The sequence below is a fragment of the Aythya fuligula genome, chromosome 1, assembly GCF_009819795.1.
Source record: "Aythya fuligula isolate bAytFul2 chromosome 1, bAytFul2.pri, whole genome shotgun sequence".
Taxonomy (NCBI): domain Eukaryota; kingdom Metazoa; phylum Chordata; class Aves; order Anseriformes; family Anatidae; genus Aythya; species Aythya fuligula.
Genome location: NC_045559.1, coordinates 103415826 through 103431033, shown reverse-complemented (window position 1 = coordinate 103431033; position 15208 = coordinate 103415826). Strand labels below are relative to the sequence as shown.

At 45.2% G+C, this 15208-nt stretch overlaps 1 protein-coding gene across 1 annotated transcript in view; it reads left to right on the top strand.

Moving 5' to 3' along the window:
- Positions 1-15208, top strand: part of EVA1C (eva-1 homolog C) — a 34954-nt gene that overhangs the window by 16146 nt on the left and 3600 nt on the right. Inside the window, exons 3-5 of the mRNA XM_032207714.1 lie at positions 1478-1601; positions 4198-4350; positions 13411-13554. Coding sequence (XP_032063605.1) covers positions 1478-1601; positions 4198-4350; positions 13411-13554 — 421 coding nt within the window. The remainder of the gene's footprint in view (positions 1-1477; positions 1602-4197; positions 4351-13410; positions 13555-15208) is intronic.

Below are 15208 nucleotides of genomic sequence, written 5' to 3'. Positions count from 1 at the left end.
TCTACCCAGGGGAACAAAAAGACAAGAGTGTTATGGGATCACTGCATTGTGCTGCCAATGTGTATCATTTCTGCTTGGGAAGGATGGCTTCCAGGGATGACAGGAGAGATTCAGCCACTGCCAACTATCTGAGCCTGGAAACAAGAGTGCAGCTTGTGCTAATCACAGTGGTAAATTTGTGATCTGGCCTCTTGATATGACTCAGACCCCTTCCGATGAGAAACAAGGCAAAAATTTCCATAGATTTTCTGGGAAGTACCTAAAATGATCAGAGAATAATGTATTGCAGTTACACCTGCTAAGAGCTGTGTGACCTAGAGATGATGCCCTCCTTACTGCAATCCGCTGGGATTTTAAACATCAAGAATCATGGGTACAACAACACAGGCTGCACAAAAACAGTCTACAGACAGCCTGCTCTGAGCAAGGCTCTGAAGGTGGATAAGAATTTATTAAGTACACTGCTGAATTTAAACTGTTTTTTTTCAGATGCTTTGATGTGTGACTGGATTAAAGCTGGACAGAGTCATTTGGGGCAATGTCTTCATATTTTGTAACTATCACAATCATTGCTACAGCTCCAAAAGCACTGGTGAGGCAGGAACAATAGTGCAAGCATTAGAAGTACTCTGTCCTTTAGCTGGACTTGGAGGAGGTCCACGTGACCCTCTGTGTGTAATGCTGGTGACCTTCCTATTGTCCTTCGGCTGCTACTCCCAGTAAAGCAGAACAGTAAGAACCACGGTATATTTCTGGGAAAATAAATCTGGTGTAGATATAGCTTTAAAACAGCATTAAAAAAAAAAAAAAAAAAAAAAAAGAGAGAGAGAGAAAAAAAAACAACAGGTACCAACTAATAGGTTTAGGATAGAAAGGCGTATCTGTCCTGTCTTTCCAAATCAATTTTGAAACTGAATCAAGTGGCAAGTCAGGTAAATAGGCAACTAAGCCACTCATTAGACCTCTTTCAAATAAAGGTATTGCAGAGCATGGTCAGGTAAACTTAAGGAGATCGAGATGAAATGGTTAAAAAGGCATCTTTCTGAGTTACCGTACTTCGGTTGGACATCACATTCCCATAAATGCTATCGGGAAGATGTGCCCGAAGTGCTAGAGGCTGAGCATGCACTGAGGGCTCTGAGCAGGGTCCCAGGCACTGCTGAGGCCGTGGTGGCACGCAGTAAGGCCTGGCTGACTGGTGGGGGGCAGAGGGAAAAGCAACAAGCAACAGTGAATCAGTAACATCCTAAATTGCCACAGACATCGCTGCTATGCGTGTGTTACCAAAAACTTGGCCGTGGCTCAAAGCGGAGAGGCGGCCTAAATCCAGTGATCCAGATGTTTTATGTGTTTATGGCCCAAAAGCTGTGAAAGGATGGTTTGTCTGCTGTATAGAACAAAGTACAGCTAAGTGTTGTCGTTGCTTTGTAGCTTCATATCTTGTTTTCAAGACTATCCTTTTTGCCCGTTGTTCTAGAAAGTACTGGATGAATGCCAAAACCTGAGATCCTGCCAACTCCTTGTCAATAGTCGGGTTTTCGGACCTGATCTATGTCCAGGGACCACTAAATTCCTCCTTGTCTCCTTTAAATGCAAACCTAGTAAGTAATCCACACCAGGAAAAGGTGTTTTTGTGTGTTTCATTGTTTGTTTTGCTTAGAATGCCGCTGCACAAGGCTTTGCATAAATCCATGTTAAGTTTTACGTCTCTTAGATTAATAACAAGTTGTTTTTTCTACTTTACTTCAGCCTGCCATTGTGCTTACAACTCCACTGTGCTTGCTGCCAATGTAATGACCAGCATAATTTGTCAGAATCAGTTGTCAGACACCAGACTCGAAAGGAAAAATGTCTTGGAAAATATTTTTAAAGCCATGTCTTATTAGAAATACAGAGCTGAACAGCAAAAACAGATGTTTGGGTTAAGGATCCAAATGATGAAGCTATCATAACAAGTAGTATTAAAAATGCTTAAAAAGTAGGACCAAAGCTTTCAAAGATCCTCGGTTTACTACCTACTGTTTATAAAATAATGACTGGAGGATACACTTGCATGGTTAATTTTATAGCAAGATTACCTGTGTCCTAAACAGGTAATTGACATTTGTATGGAAAAGGGACAAATCCTGCCTCAAACAGAATGACCTTTGCAAACACAAGAAGAGCATCAGAAAAATTAAGACAGTCACAATGAGGTTTCTTTTTTTTTTTTCCAATTGTCTTTTCTTGTTGCTATTATGTATGAGAAAAAGCCCCAGCTGCCCAGGGGCTCAGCTTTTCCTGGCAGCTCATCTCCAGTCTGGCTGAAATGGGTCCCAAAGCAAATACTTGAAAGAATCTTAGAGTTTACATTTTTAATATATTACAATTACTGCATTATTCACAGTAGATTTGTATACTGTAGCTGTACCAGTTCTCATTAGAAACCTCCTTTTACTAATTGAAAGTGGACTGGGTTCCTCTTTGCTACTTTTAAAATATTTTTTTCCACTAGAAGTGAGTTAAAATGAATGCCTGATATTCTCTGTGACCCAAATATTACAAAAGCTAGTCCAAAGTGTATTTAACAGCAAGTGCTGCCTTCAGAATTGAAGCAGAGTCCAGGTCCAGTGTAAATTACATGATTTATTGGACGGGAAATTTATGTTTGTAGGTAAGATAACAACATTGTTACACTTGGCTATGGGAAGCATCCTTACTCAGGAAATCACTTGAGCATAATTTAAGCATATGTTACAATCTCCTCACCTTCAGGTGGGCACTTAAGTAATTGCCCAAATCCCTCAGTTTTTCATCTATTTAGGAATGTTGCATTTCCTGCTGTTGCTGAGGTCTCTGTTGTGTTTTTACCCTGTGCCACTCGCAGGTTTGTTCTGTAGCCTCCCCAGCAATCCCAAAGCACGGCTGAACAGAGCTTTAGGCTGTCAGCCCTTGGGTCAGAGCTGCTCTTTTCTTGGCCTGATCCCCACGGGCGTACACTATGGCAGGTGTTTCTGCAGAAGCAACAACCTGCAGCAGGTTTACTATTCTTAAAAAAAATTCTTTTTTTGACTTCAACTTGTGAGTGACAAAGAGTTCAAATGGAATAAACTGGATTATTACCAAGAGAATTAACCCTTTTTCAAAAGTCTGTTCTGTCCTAAACAAAATAATCTTTCCTTTGCTGAATAGATAGGAGTTTTTCCCTGCCTGGTTCCCCTAGCCCTGACACCCACACTCTGCTCCAGCAACACCTCTCAGTAACAATAAGATTTCCCTTTGCTCCTGCTTAGCTCAGGAACCTCCTTTCCTGTTTTCACATTTCTGAAAGACAGCAAAATGGAGCAGAACCAACCCTTCTCCCCGGCCCCATCTGCACAAAAGGATGGTTGGCCATGACCCTACCCAGGCCAGGAAGACCTGAGCAGTGAAATGCCGCAAGCAGAGAGGTTGCTCAGGCCAACTGGGGACCCCTTTGGCCAGATGGCAGACTCCAGCCAGATCCCAAGGTGGGATCAGCCGCCCTGCCCAAAAGGCCACCTCACTGCTTCCCTACACCATGTGGGGAGAGCCACCAGCCCGCCTGTGCCTCCTGAGAAAGGGAGGGGGATGTTTTTCTCGGGCTCCTGTCCATGTGTCTTTGTCAGCCAAACTTTCAAAGCAGCCCTTGCCAGGTCGGGGAAACCCACTGACCATGGTGGAGAGGTGAAAATGCAGCCGAGGCCTGGCTTGGCACACGCAGGCCGTGCCCAGGGGCTGTGCTGTGGCACCAGGCGATGCCAGCCAGCCAGCCCCGTGACTGGTGAGCGGCCTCAGCACTCCATCAGGCATTGGGATAGGCACAGAAAGTGACGTTGTCCTTCAGGGGCACGAAAGGAAGGGATGAGGTTTCTCCTACTGAACAGTAGTGGAAAGCAGGCCAGGAAATCAGGCGGGAATGGGGGTGGCTGTTCCACCGGGAGAGGAGGTTGGCAAAAGTTAGTATTTTCATTCATTGTTAAAAGGAGCTGGAGGCTCTAGATACTCATAAGGGAACAATTTAGTTGGAGGAAGCACTCTGCTTTGCTATTGGCTTTGCCTCTGGGTGTAATCGTGCCGCATATCACTGACAGCACAACTTGCAGAAAAGCTGTTTTCTGTCATGCTGCTATTTGCTACGAGCAGTCCAGCTGAGAAAGTTGCCTCACGCTACCGTATTGTTATTTGCTTCTATTTTAGCTGAATACAAAACCAAATCGGCCTGTGAAAACCAGGAACTGAAGCTCCACTGTCAGGAGTCCAAGTTCCTCATGATCTACTCTGCCATCTACGGCAGGCGGGCACACGAAGAGAGCGTCTGCTCGGCCGAGGCGGAGCGCGTCCCCCCGTTCGGTATGTGACCATGCTCTGAACAGACCCTCCAAGAGGCTGCACAGGGAATTGAGGGCACAGGCGGGGAGAAAACTGCAGGCATGAGAGCATTGGCATCTTGGAAGTGCCGGTGATTGAAACGTGAGAGATTATTTCTGGAACTCAAACAAATTGCCTAGCACAAGGGAGAAATGAGTAAGAAATGTAAGCAAAGTAATAACCCTTGATGTAGTTAATCAGTTCTTAATATGATTAACATCAAAAATTATTTCTGTTGGCTCTCTTGAGCTTAAGTGACTGTATTAAACAGCAGCTGCTGGCCTCTCATCTTCCTCCAGCTTCTGATAATGATCAAGCAACCCGAGTGGCCCAACACCTTATCTCACAGCTACCTTCCACTTTGGTTTCTGCTTCCACTGTCTTTACTTTCCCTTAAATGCAGCCAGTCAGGATGAGGTCCACAGATCAGGGACCGTTGCTTTAGATGCTGTTGTTTGACCAGACTCCAAGACTGTAGTAGCATGCTAATAAATCAGATGTGTCTGGGACTTCTCTTTGGCACCAAGTCCAGCAGGCAGGAAATGTCCTGTGTATGTAGCACTGAGCTCTTATCCCCCCAAGCAGGACGAATGCATGCAGGCTGCCTCCTGGGGCTGCTCTCTGCCCAGAATTGTGATGGAGAGCTGGTGAGAGGATGCTGTTGGACAGGCCAGAAAAGTGCAGGACTCGTACATACCACCACAGAGCACTGTGTTACAGTGTCAGAAATGTTCCCTGCTGCTGATGATTTGCTAGTACAAGTGCATCCCAAAGAAGAGAATATTAATGATGCTCGATTAGTAATTAATATATAGCCAATATAGCAATGTTGATAGAATTTTAATATCACTTTTGTCACGGTCTATGAACACTGTCAGACTCACACCATTCCCTTTCAAAAATGTGAAAGAACCCAAAACATCACAAGTAGATTATGGTCTTCATCAGTAACTTGTCATCGACTTCAGTGTGTAGTCTCAGCTGGTGTATGACTGGTGACTCAATTTTTATCATTAAGTATTTATACTTTTATATAAATTTATAGTAGCACATGGTTATGAGGGTGATTGATGTTTGTATGAATGTGTTCAATGGTTGACAGCGAAAGCGTGAAGGTAAATTTGCATGCTGTAGAGAAGGCCAGCACAAGATCTGTGTGTTGTTCACATCCCTTCATACCACACAGGGAAGGACTTACATGACTGACACCAGTCCTGTCTGTGCAGAGCCTGAACTTTACTTACTTCTGAGAAACGTGCTACAAGTGAAATCTATAAGAAGCATTTCTGAACATCAAGAAGAGATCAATAATTAGTCTTAAAAGCCATTTGTCTGCAAGCCAATGTTTCAATTTAGTTTTATAGGTATTAAAAATGTATTGGCTGAAAATTGTATTCTGTTCTTTTACAAGAATTTATTTAAAATCACCAAATCTGTGTTTCATATTAGCTGTCCTGTCTGATCCTTCACTGGGGCTTTAGCTCTAGATATCTGTTCCACAAAGGAAACATTTCAGCAGGTTTCTGAAGGATCCATACATCCTCCATGATGATGGTTTTGACTCAAAGCAGAGAAGAGAGAGCTCAGTTGATGGAGAAAGGCTGCTACCGTACTTATTTCTCGCACTTCATTCACCTCTGGGAATTGCTCACTTGTCTATGGTATCAGTCCTTACAGTTCACAGATCATACTACTACAAATCCTTTCTATATAAAGTTTCCCCATGTAAGTAGATGAAGAGTTTGCAACAATGACAAATTCTGTGCTGTCACTGCCTGCATATAAGCAACTCCTGGCTGTTGCTGTTCTTGTGCTATGCAAAGAAACCTAAAACAGAGGTAATAGGAGAGAGCATAAAAGCTGAGACAAACACAAGGTAGATCTGTAGAAGGTAGATCTTTATGTGGGTTTCCCATTACTTAATGAAAGTAGCTGGCCTCTTGCTCCATGCTGCCAGTAACCCCTTGCAGTGAGCATAATTTTCAAAAGCACTTATGTGGCTTGGGGAGATAGATTCAGTTATCACAAGGGACTGAGCACTTAGGAGCCAAATCCAATTGACTCCAGTTCTATCCATCTGGAGCTTAAATCTTATTAATGTGGTATCTGAAGCACGATACAGATGTCAGTGGGTGCATAATAAGACTTTTTAAGTGCTTGGATACCCTTCTCTCAGAGAAAGCAATAATAAACTGAGTGTCAGCATGATTTTAATGATTTGAGACAATTTAGAAAACATTTCTACTGCTCTTCATTCCAGAGTCAGAGCCCATGTACCTGTATATGTTTGCACCAAAAGCTAAGTCTGCTTCATCTCACATCCATGTTGTTTCTACACGTTTGTTCATCCTGGGCTAAAGACAGTGCTCAATCCTTTCCATTTCTTTCATGGCATTATAGGGAAGCTGTTTTGTTGTTGTTGTTGTTGTTGTTGTTGTTGTTTTGTTTTGTTTTAGTACTATGCAGAATAGAAGTTGTCTGTAGCTTCTCATGACATGCGTAGGAAATCTCTGCTGAGTTCAGTTTTGCATCAAGGCATACTGGATGTGGTCCTGCTAGGAGGACTGGATATCAAATTAATTAGATACGCACATGCAATATAGCTGGTAAGCAGTTACTGACAAGCAGCAGCTTTGAACTGAGACAGATGTATTCTGAATTATCACTTTTCTTTGAACAATCTATCAAACCAGCTGACAGATTTCCAGAGCTATGCTTCAAAGGCAACACAGGAAGATGTATAATGTCTTTAGCATAAAGGCATTTCTCCATGTAGTAAATAGAGTATATAAATCCATCACTGTTATTGATGACATCTGTGTAGCCTCAGAGCACTTGTGGGATTGTGAGCCTCAGCTCAGCATTCAGCATGACTGCCTCCCCCTGGGACATGTTTTCCGAGCCAGTTCAATAATCTAACTCAGGTGCCATTGCTGGTACAGAGGAGGAAGACGAGCAATGTGGCCGTGGTGCCTCCCCTGCTAGGTAAAGACCTGGCAGAAAGGTTTTCTTCTGGTCTGTTTGGGTTTTGCTTACCCTTGGTGGTGGAACAGCTTTAGCATGAGCCTATGCCAACAGAAAAGCCTACACAGGATGGGATGTGGGAGACAGACACAAGTCCCTGTTCTCCTTCAGACAAAGAGAGCACGTGAAATACTGAGTACAAAAAACTCTCTAATGTGCACTGCAGCCAATACAACGGCACCACTTCAGTCCCAGGGCTGATACCTAATTATATGTGTGACTTCCACCTTTTGTTTCCAAATGTCTTCTACTTTTGTTAAAATTGTCCAGAAACAAAAAGCTGCACTTAGAATGACTCATCTTGCTCAATGCAGGTTTGGGGAGGGGAAGATTAATCAAAAAAAGATGGTATTTCCAGGTAAGATCAGTAAAAAATATTTTTCCTGTTTTTTCTCCTTCACCATCAAACCGAAGGAGGACTTTTTTACATATTTTACATGTTCTCCAACTTGGCATCAGGACCATTCATTCCTGTGAGTGGACACAGTTGCCCCCTTCAAAGGACAGCACATAAAGTCTTGTCTCCAAGTATTTTAGGGTATTTTGCCTTCAGGAAAAGTTTCTTCTGCAAAGTAAGCTCTTGCCAAAAGTAGGAGAATTCATTGAAGCTCGGGGGTTTATTTCCATTATAAGATCTCTGGATCTTTGCAGGAAAATCAAGGACTTCAGGCAGTGTCCTGCTTCTGCAGCTGTTCAGTGACTGGCACTGTTAGGACTCCACAGGATTTGGAGAAAGTAACTTCCGCGTTATGCTAAGATTATCAAAAAGCTCACAAGAAAACTGAGATTTGTTTTGGTTACAGTTCTGCTTAGCAGGATCTATTGTGCCCAGCAGGTCTCCAGCAAAGCAGGAGCCTGTAGCAGTCGGTTCCTCTTCTGATATGCTCTCTCTTTTACATTTGTGCTAACATGTGTATGAGGAAAGAGAAAACTTATTGGCCAAAGGAAGCTAAAGAGTTGTGCCAAAACAGGTTGCCATAGAGAATATGAAGAAGGTTCAGGCCAACAAACACTTCCCAAATCATAAATTACTCTTGTTAATACATGAAAGTACTTGAAAGGAGGCTTGGTAGTAGGCAACCTCTAGCTGCAACTTGCAAGCTAGAACACCAAAACGTAATTCCCAGAAATCTTACGTGGATGTGCACTGGCTGGTCAGGTACGTGCTTCCACAAGAGGTAGTGACCAGCAGAGCCCAAGAGTGCCCATCTGCACTGCTGGAAGGTAGGGTCCTTTCCAGCACAACTCTCTTTAACCTGTTTCCATTCCGGGGAGAGTGAAGGGGTGCGTGTGAGTGCGTGTGTGTGTGTGAAGAATTCAGGCACTCCCATCACGGCTGTCACCATGGCATGACTTACCCTGGGGCTGGATTTTGTCTAATCCCCTCTTCCCGCTGAAATGATATTCAGGTAATAAGAAGGGGTGTTAGGAAGGAAAGAGAGACTTCCAAAATCCTGTAGATGCCTTCCAGCCCAGCACGGTATCACAATGTCATTATCACAGAGGGAGAGAGAGAAGTTCTTGTATAACAATGTTTTGTGATATTGTGATATTTTATTTTATTTTTTGTATCAGTGTTTTGGAATTCAATGGGCCTGCATCTGTTACTCACCAACAGTGACTGAAAAGCTTGTGGCTCCTTCCCATACCAGGGGGTGTATGTTCCTCCTAGTGTGAGCCAGTCCCTCGTAAAAGTCTCTTGAGAGCAGCTGTAAGTGAAGTAAGGGTACAAACAACTGAAGTCAGATCTGGAAGCACTTACGCACTGATGGTGTGGGTGGGGTAGATGCAGAGGCACGATTCTGTAGCAACACCAGGGCTCAGGGACGTGGAGAAGCTTCACATCTTCCCTTGCAGCTTCTGCCACTGCTGCCTCATCACTTTGGGTGTGGGAGACAACAGCCAGCCGAACCTTAGGGGTGCAAAGGTGGGGACAAAATTGCTCGATTTTGCTTCCACCACAAAATGTCTTCACCCAGCTCTGTCTGCGTGCAGACATCAGACATGAGAAGATCCTTGTCCGTGTCATCCTTGATAAACTGGGAAAAGCAGGAGGTGTTTTGGCCTCAAAAGAAGCCATTCCTCCCCTTGGCCCCAGCAACAATTGTCAAGACAAAGCTTCCCTAGAAAGAAAGCAGCAGCAGGAGAAGAAGCAATTGTTGGAGTGAAATAAAAAAAGATCAGTCACCAGGTAACTTTCTGCTGAGGTGACTGGGGAAGGTCACATTTTGCTGAGCAGCTGTTTGGAGGTGCTTAAAGCATGCTCAGACACACAGCACTTCATCCACCAATGTTTCCCTTACCAGCAGTTGAGGGGTTTTCTTGCGTATAGGTTCTTCTAGCTTAGATTTTTGAGCTGTTGGGAAAAGTGTGCTTGGCATCCAAGTTCAGAGTACGATAAGGAGGTGAATTGTGCAAACCCAGTGCTGTGAGCTGTTGAGCAGTAGCAGTTTGGTCCCTGCTGCCACCCGAGGAGCAGGGAGCTCCCCTTGTGCCTTCTCCTCAGTATTGGTGCTGGCAGATAGATCCCTCGCCCCGAGCCTAGGCGGGATGGCTGTGGGGTTTTTGCACCAGATGCTCACAGGCTGAATTCCAAACTCCGAGCTACTCGTAAGGAAATCCAAGAGCCTCGCAGCAGGCACAGGAGGTACAGGTGGCAAGGAATGGCCTGTTCTGACAGTAAGTGGTGGTGTTAGCATATCGTGCCGCCTTGTTTGCTGACAGAACGTGGACCTGGGATATAAAGGTATCAGCAACGCTTTTCCTAAGTGTTTTTGCTAGAACCAGCAGTGCAAATGGCCCTTCTCTGATGCGCAGGCAGGACCCTGTACGCCATGCCCTTGCATAAATTACCATGTTATTATGGAAGCTTTCTTTAGGAGCTTGCAGCCCTGCTTGCTCCGGAACTCCATGGTTTCCCCTTGTCAGTTCTTATCCCCGGAGCTGATGGTTGGGCTCCACAAAGCACAAGCCGTGCTGATGCAGTAGTGTGAAATCTTTGCTTTCAGTCGATTCTAAAAGCAAGCTCCTTATTCTTTTTGCTGGTAGGCGTAGCCCACAAAACATAAAGCCCTGCAGGCCAGCAGTTTGGGATGAAAGCAGCTGGGCCCTAGCGTCGAAGCGAAAAACTGTGGTGGGGCTCCTCCTTTGGGTGCCCCAGCCCTTCAGCAGCACGTTACTTTGCGTGTAACGTGGATCTGCGTTCGAGACACATCCCTCTTGTGCTCTGGGAGCGGTGACGTGGGAGAAGACAGCCGTCAGTGGTGTTGGGAGCGGGTGTGCCAGGCCAGGGCTGCCAGCGCTTGGCACAAAAGGGCCAGCCCTGGCTACTCCATCACCTGCAGCTCTTGTGTGGCAGGATGCAAAGAAAGGGAGGGGAAGCTCTTACGGCCTGAATGGAGAGAAGCTTTGAGCAACCAGAAGACAAATTGCTGCTCATTAAAGCCTGCGTGATTTATGGCACGTCATTTGCATGCCAAAACTTTCCTAAACAAAGCTAATTAGGGAGCTGAAAGAGCCTTTCCTCTCCAAACAAGGCTTTCTGCTCCAACTGTTAAATAGCTGCAGTCGGATCTGATAGTGTCCTACTGTGCAAAGACCCTCTCCTCGGTGCCCGTATCTCCATGCCACCCATAGAAGCATTTCAAAGGATCCTCCAGCACTGGTGGTAAGAAACAGGCAACTCCAGCGGCAAGGCATGAAGAATTGAGCGTTTTCCCAGCCGTCCATCGCTGCTTTTTCTGCCACTGCTGGTGGATGTCACCAGCCTTCTAGCGTGCTGGGAAAGTGCTTCTCAAGAGGCCGTTTGTTTTAAACAGATGGTACCAATTTAGCAGGGCCCATAAATGTACGCTGAGTTCAAACATCGCTTCGATGTTCAGGAAGAAGACAGAAGACATGTTTATGTTCGCCTCCTGATTTGTGATTTCTTCAGGACCGCTGACTGCTGATTCAGGACTGGCTGCTCACTCATGGACTCAGAATTAATTTATTAATTAAATTAAGTATGGAGTGAATCGCCTCCTCGCTCAGACGCTGCAGTAAGGTGTTTGACCAGAAGGGTCCCTAGCAGGGAGGTAGCAATGGCACAGACAAACCAGACAGAAAGAAACTGAACAATTTTTGACCGCATCACTAAAGGCCAAAATCTTCCCAAACCACAGATAGCTGTTAAATAGTGTTACAGTTGTAAATTGCTGGTTTTGTTGTTGTAGTTATGGTTCTTTCCAGTTAACGTTTGTGCTGTTCTGCAGAAGCAAGCCAGCCTTGGTCTCCATTCACACACCTGTGACACCAGCCAAGCCTTGGAAAGTTCTCCAAAACCCGGCCTGCCAAGATCCTGTGGGCACATGACGGCTGGCTCCTCTGGTGGAGGAGCCAAATCCAACACGAATATAGGTGATAAGGAGCTATTAACTCCCAGAGAAACAAGAGCAAACATCTACCAAAGGCAAAGTGAAACATGTACTCACTGTAGCACTGAATTTGTAGAAAACCATCAGCATAACAGCCGGCTGTGAGTAGCTCGAAGGGCATTATGTAGAAAACACAAGTCAGCTTGCCAGACTGCTGTTGTGCTCCCAATCCATTCAGCAGTTGGACCTGGTGATCCTGAGGCTCTTTTCCAACCTGGATGACTCTGTGATTTATGAATCATCTGATAGTTCCTCCTGATATTCTTCAGTTGTTTCCGTACTTGCCAAAATACGCTACTTAGCTGCCTAAAAATGTCCACCTGGATATATCCTTAGTTAGCTGAGATCTCCAGAGGGACTAGAGCAGCAGACTTATTTAAGCAGAGATATCCATTATTTTAAATCAGCCTTCCCCACCTGCCCAGCAGACTCCTAGGACACCCAGGCCTTAGGTTTTCAGGTCTCCAGAAAGACAAAGCTGCTCTCCCCCAAATCTGTCTTGAAAGCTAACCCCCCGGGCCCTTCACCAAACATACAAATCAGCCCAAGGAAGACTTAGAATAAGAAATACCAGCCATCCGTAGAGGCTGACCAGATGGGTGAGGTAACGCTGACTGGAAGTGGGCAGCTTCAGAAAATTATTGCCTCCCCCAAAACCTGTGCCTTCTGCACACTTTCTGTTTTGAAACAGACACAGGTATTTTTTTGCTTGATGTATTAGGGTTTAGCACATGTGGATACTGAGAATTCAGTCGCATTTAGAGACATGCCTTCTTTTCTTTAAAGCAAGTTTTTAAAAGGTTGCTCCATCCACGGCTCTCCATTGGTAGGGAGAAGCTGGGCAGCGAGGGCCCTCTGCACACACACAACGTGTCATTAGGCACGAGCACCGTGCAGTGGAGGTGCCTTTGAAGTCGTTTTAGGCATGTGGACTTGGCTTGTGGTAGCAGCCCGACTGGAACAGCATGGCATTTGGTGCGGCAGGAAAAGTCAGGGGTCTGCCCAGTTAAACATCGAGCCCGGCCTGACCTCTTGGCCGTGGCGGAATGGCTCCCAGCAGCACCGGGCTGAGCAGGTTGTCAGCTACCTTCATACACCGAACATCACTGTTGTGGTGCACAAAAATTGATCTCACCTAGCTGGAATTGAAACTGGGCACCTGGTCAAACCATTGTGATAACCCAGGGAGACAGAGAGAGAGACCTGCAAACAGGATTGGATCTCCTTTTATTTGCAAGCTCTTCTTAAGGTGAACCAGGTGGAGAGCTGTTTGTGGGTGCTTGGTTCTTCCAGGCCGTGATGAAGGGAACATAAATGACATCCAGCACAGCACCTCGTTTGTAGGTTGACATGGATCTTGCTGCAACCTTAGGACGCACCTGGAAGCCAGCAGGAGGCAGTTAGCTTGCTGCAAGTTCACATTTTCTTTGCGTGCTGAACTTCCTTGCATTCACAAATCCTGATGCCTAATTCTGAAATCCCATTTAGGCAAACATAGCTGTCCGAAACTGAGAGCAGATTTGTGTGTCTTGTTGTGCCCATAGCAGCTATTACTTCTGATCACACTGCTGGTGTATATTTATGGCATGTATTTTTCTTTCAGATTGTTTGTCTTACACGGCGTTGGAAGTTTTATCGAAAAGGTGTTACGGGAAACAGAGGTGCAAAATTATTGTCACTAGCCAGGATTTTGGAAGTCCGTGCCTACCTGGAGTGACAAAATACCTTAATGTCAGCTATGCATGTGGTAAGAGCACAATCGTTTTAAAGCCTTTATTTTGTTTGCAAAGCAAAGCAATGCCAAACAATGCACACATATGGAGACACAAACACACACACGGGCTTCTGAAATCTACCCTTCCTTAACACAGTAATTTTGTGACATGGCTATACCCAAAATATGTGAACAATCCCATGGGTAGAGCTGCACCCAGTGTAAACTTTGCCGTTAAGTTGTTGTGTTTTTTCTTTTTTTCCCTGTAAAAATGCATTTTATAATAAAATATTAAGTATGTATTATAATATCTCAAGAAATGCTATCAAAATAAGATTCTGTTCTGCAGAATTCACCTGCAATGGAGCTAGGAAAAATAATCTGCTGTTGCCTGCCATGGGTCCAGGTACAGCAGTGCTGTGTACAGAGCCCAGTCCTGAAACCTGAGTCACACGAGCACACCTCCAGCCTCCGGCCTTGCAGAGGGATTTCCTTTCTCATGGGCAAGGTCTCACTAAAATAAAGGTTTGAGGTTATAGTTCCCTTGCAGGACTGAAGCCTACTTCAGCTCAGACGAGAAGGAAGAGTTTTTCATTTTCTTTATTGTAGCCTGATATATTTACGTCATGTGGAAGCAGAGTTCCCTATAGTTCTTCTTCTCCAAAGCAAAGGCCATGGGACAGCAAAGTGTAGTACAAATGAAAGCAAGGAAAAAAAAATGACTGCAGGACTTCAGCGCAGTGCCTTGTGTGGGTGTTGCATACTTTTAGGAATGTCTTTCTTTAACTGTGGGCTTGAACAAATATCCTCAGCCTCTGCTGGCTAGTCGTGAGGTGAGTTGTGACCCTCAGCAGTGGCTGTATATCACGCCCCTGCACCAACCAGGGGATGTGCGAAATCTTTTTCACCGAGTTACTGCTCTGCTTCTGGGACATGCTTTTGGGAACAGCAGTGTGGGGCTGATCACTGTGTACCTGAGGATCAGGGGAAACAGAGCCCAGCTGTCTCCTTGCTGGTATGAGGGAATTTCTTTTGTGGTCTCCTGATGTAGCTGTGAGGTGAGGGGCACCACAGGGACTCTCCTTGTGTTGTTGAGGAGAGCTGGGGACCTGCCTTCATGCTAACACATAACGTTGTTGTGCAGTTGTCTTCATGCCGTAGTAACTTTATGAATGAGTTAATGGGATCCTGTTTAATTAAAGATAGTTGTAACAGATTGCACTCTCTCACGCATCCATATGCTGGAAGAGAAGTGTGTGTTTGTTTGCAGTGAGGTTACGTGTTCTGCTTTGTAGGGAAGTGGTTTTGCAATAGGATAACATGGATACCAAATACCGCTCGTGTGTGCTGCTGGCACACCTCGAAGACTTTTTCTTCTGCCAGATCCTCCTGAGCTGTGCAGTCTAAAGCATTAGGCAGTGGTTTGCAGGTCTAATTGTTTTATAGATCATCTAGGGAAGAGGCTGGCTGTAGTCCAGAGTGACATTTTACAGTTAACTCCTACTGGTAAAAGGAGAGGCTGGTCTCTCACAGTGCCGGTGCCTCAGTGACCTCCCTCAGCATCACCTCGTGACCCCCCCCAGCATCACACTCACCCAGCATCGGCCACGTGGAGGCTCAGAGAAAGAGGCTACAGCGTGGGGATGCTGCAAAGTGTAGGCAGGGGATGCCTGCACCTCATTTTCTG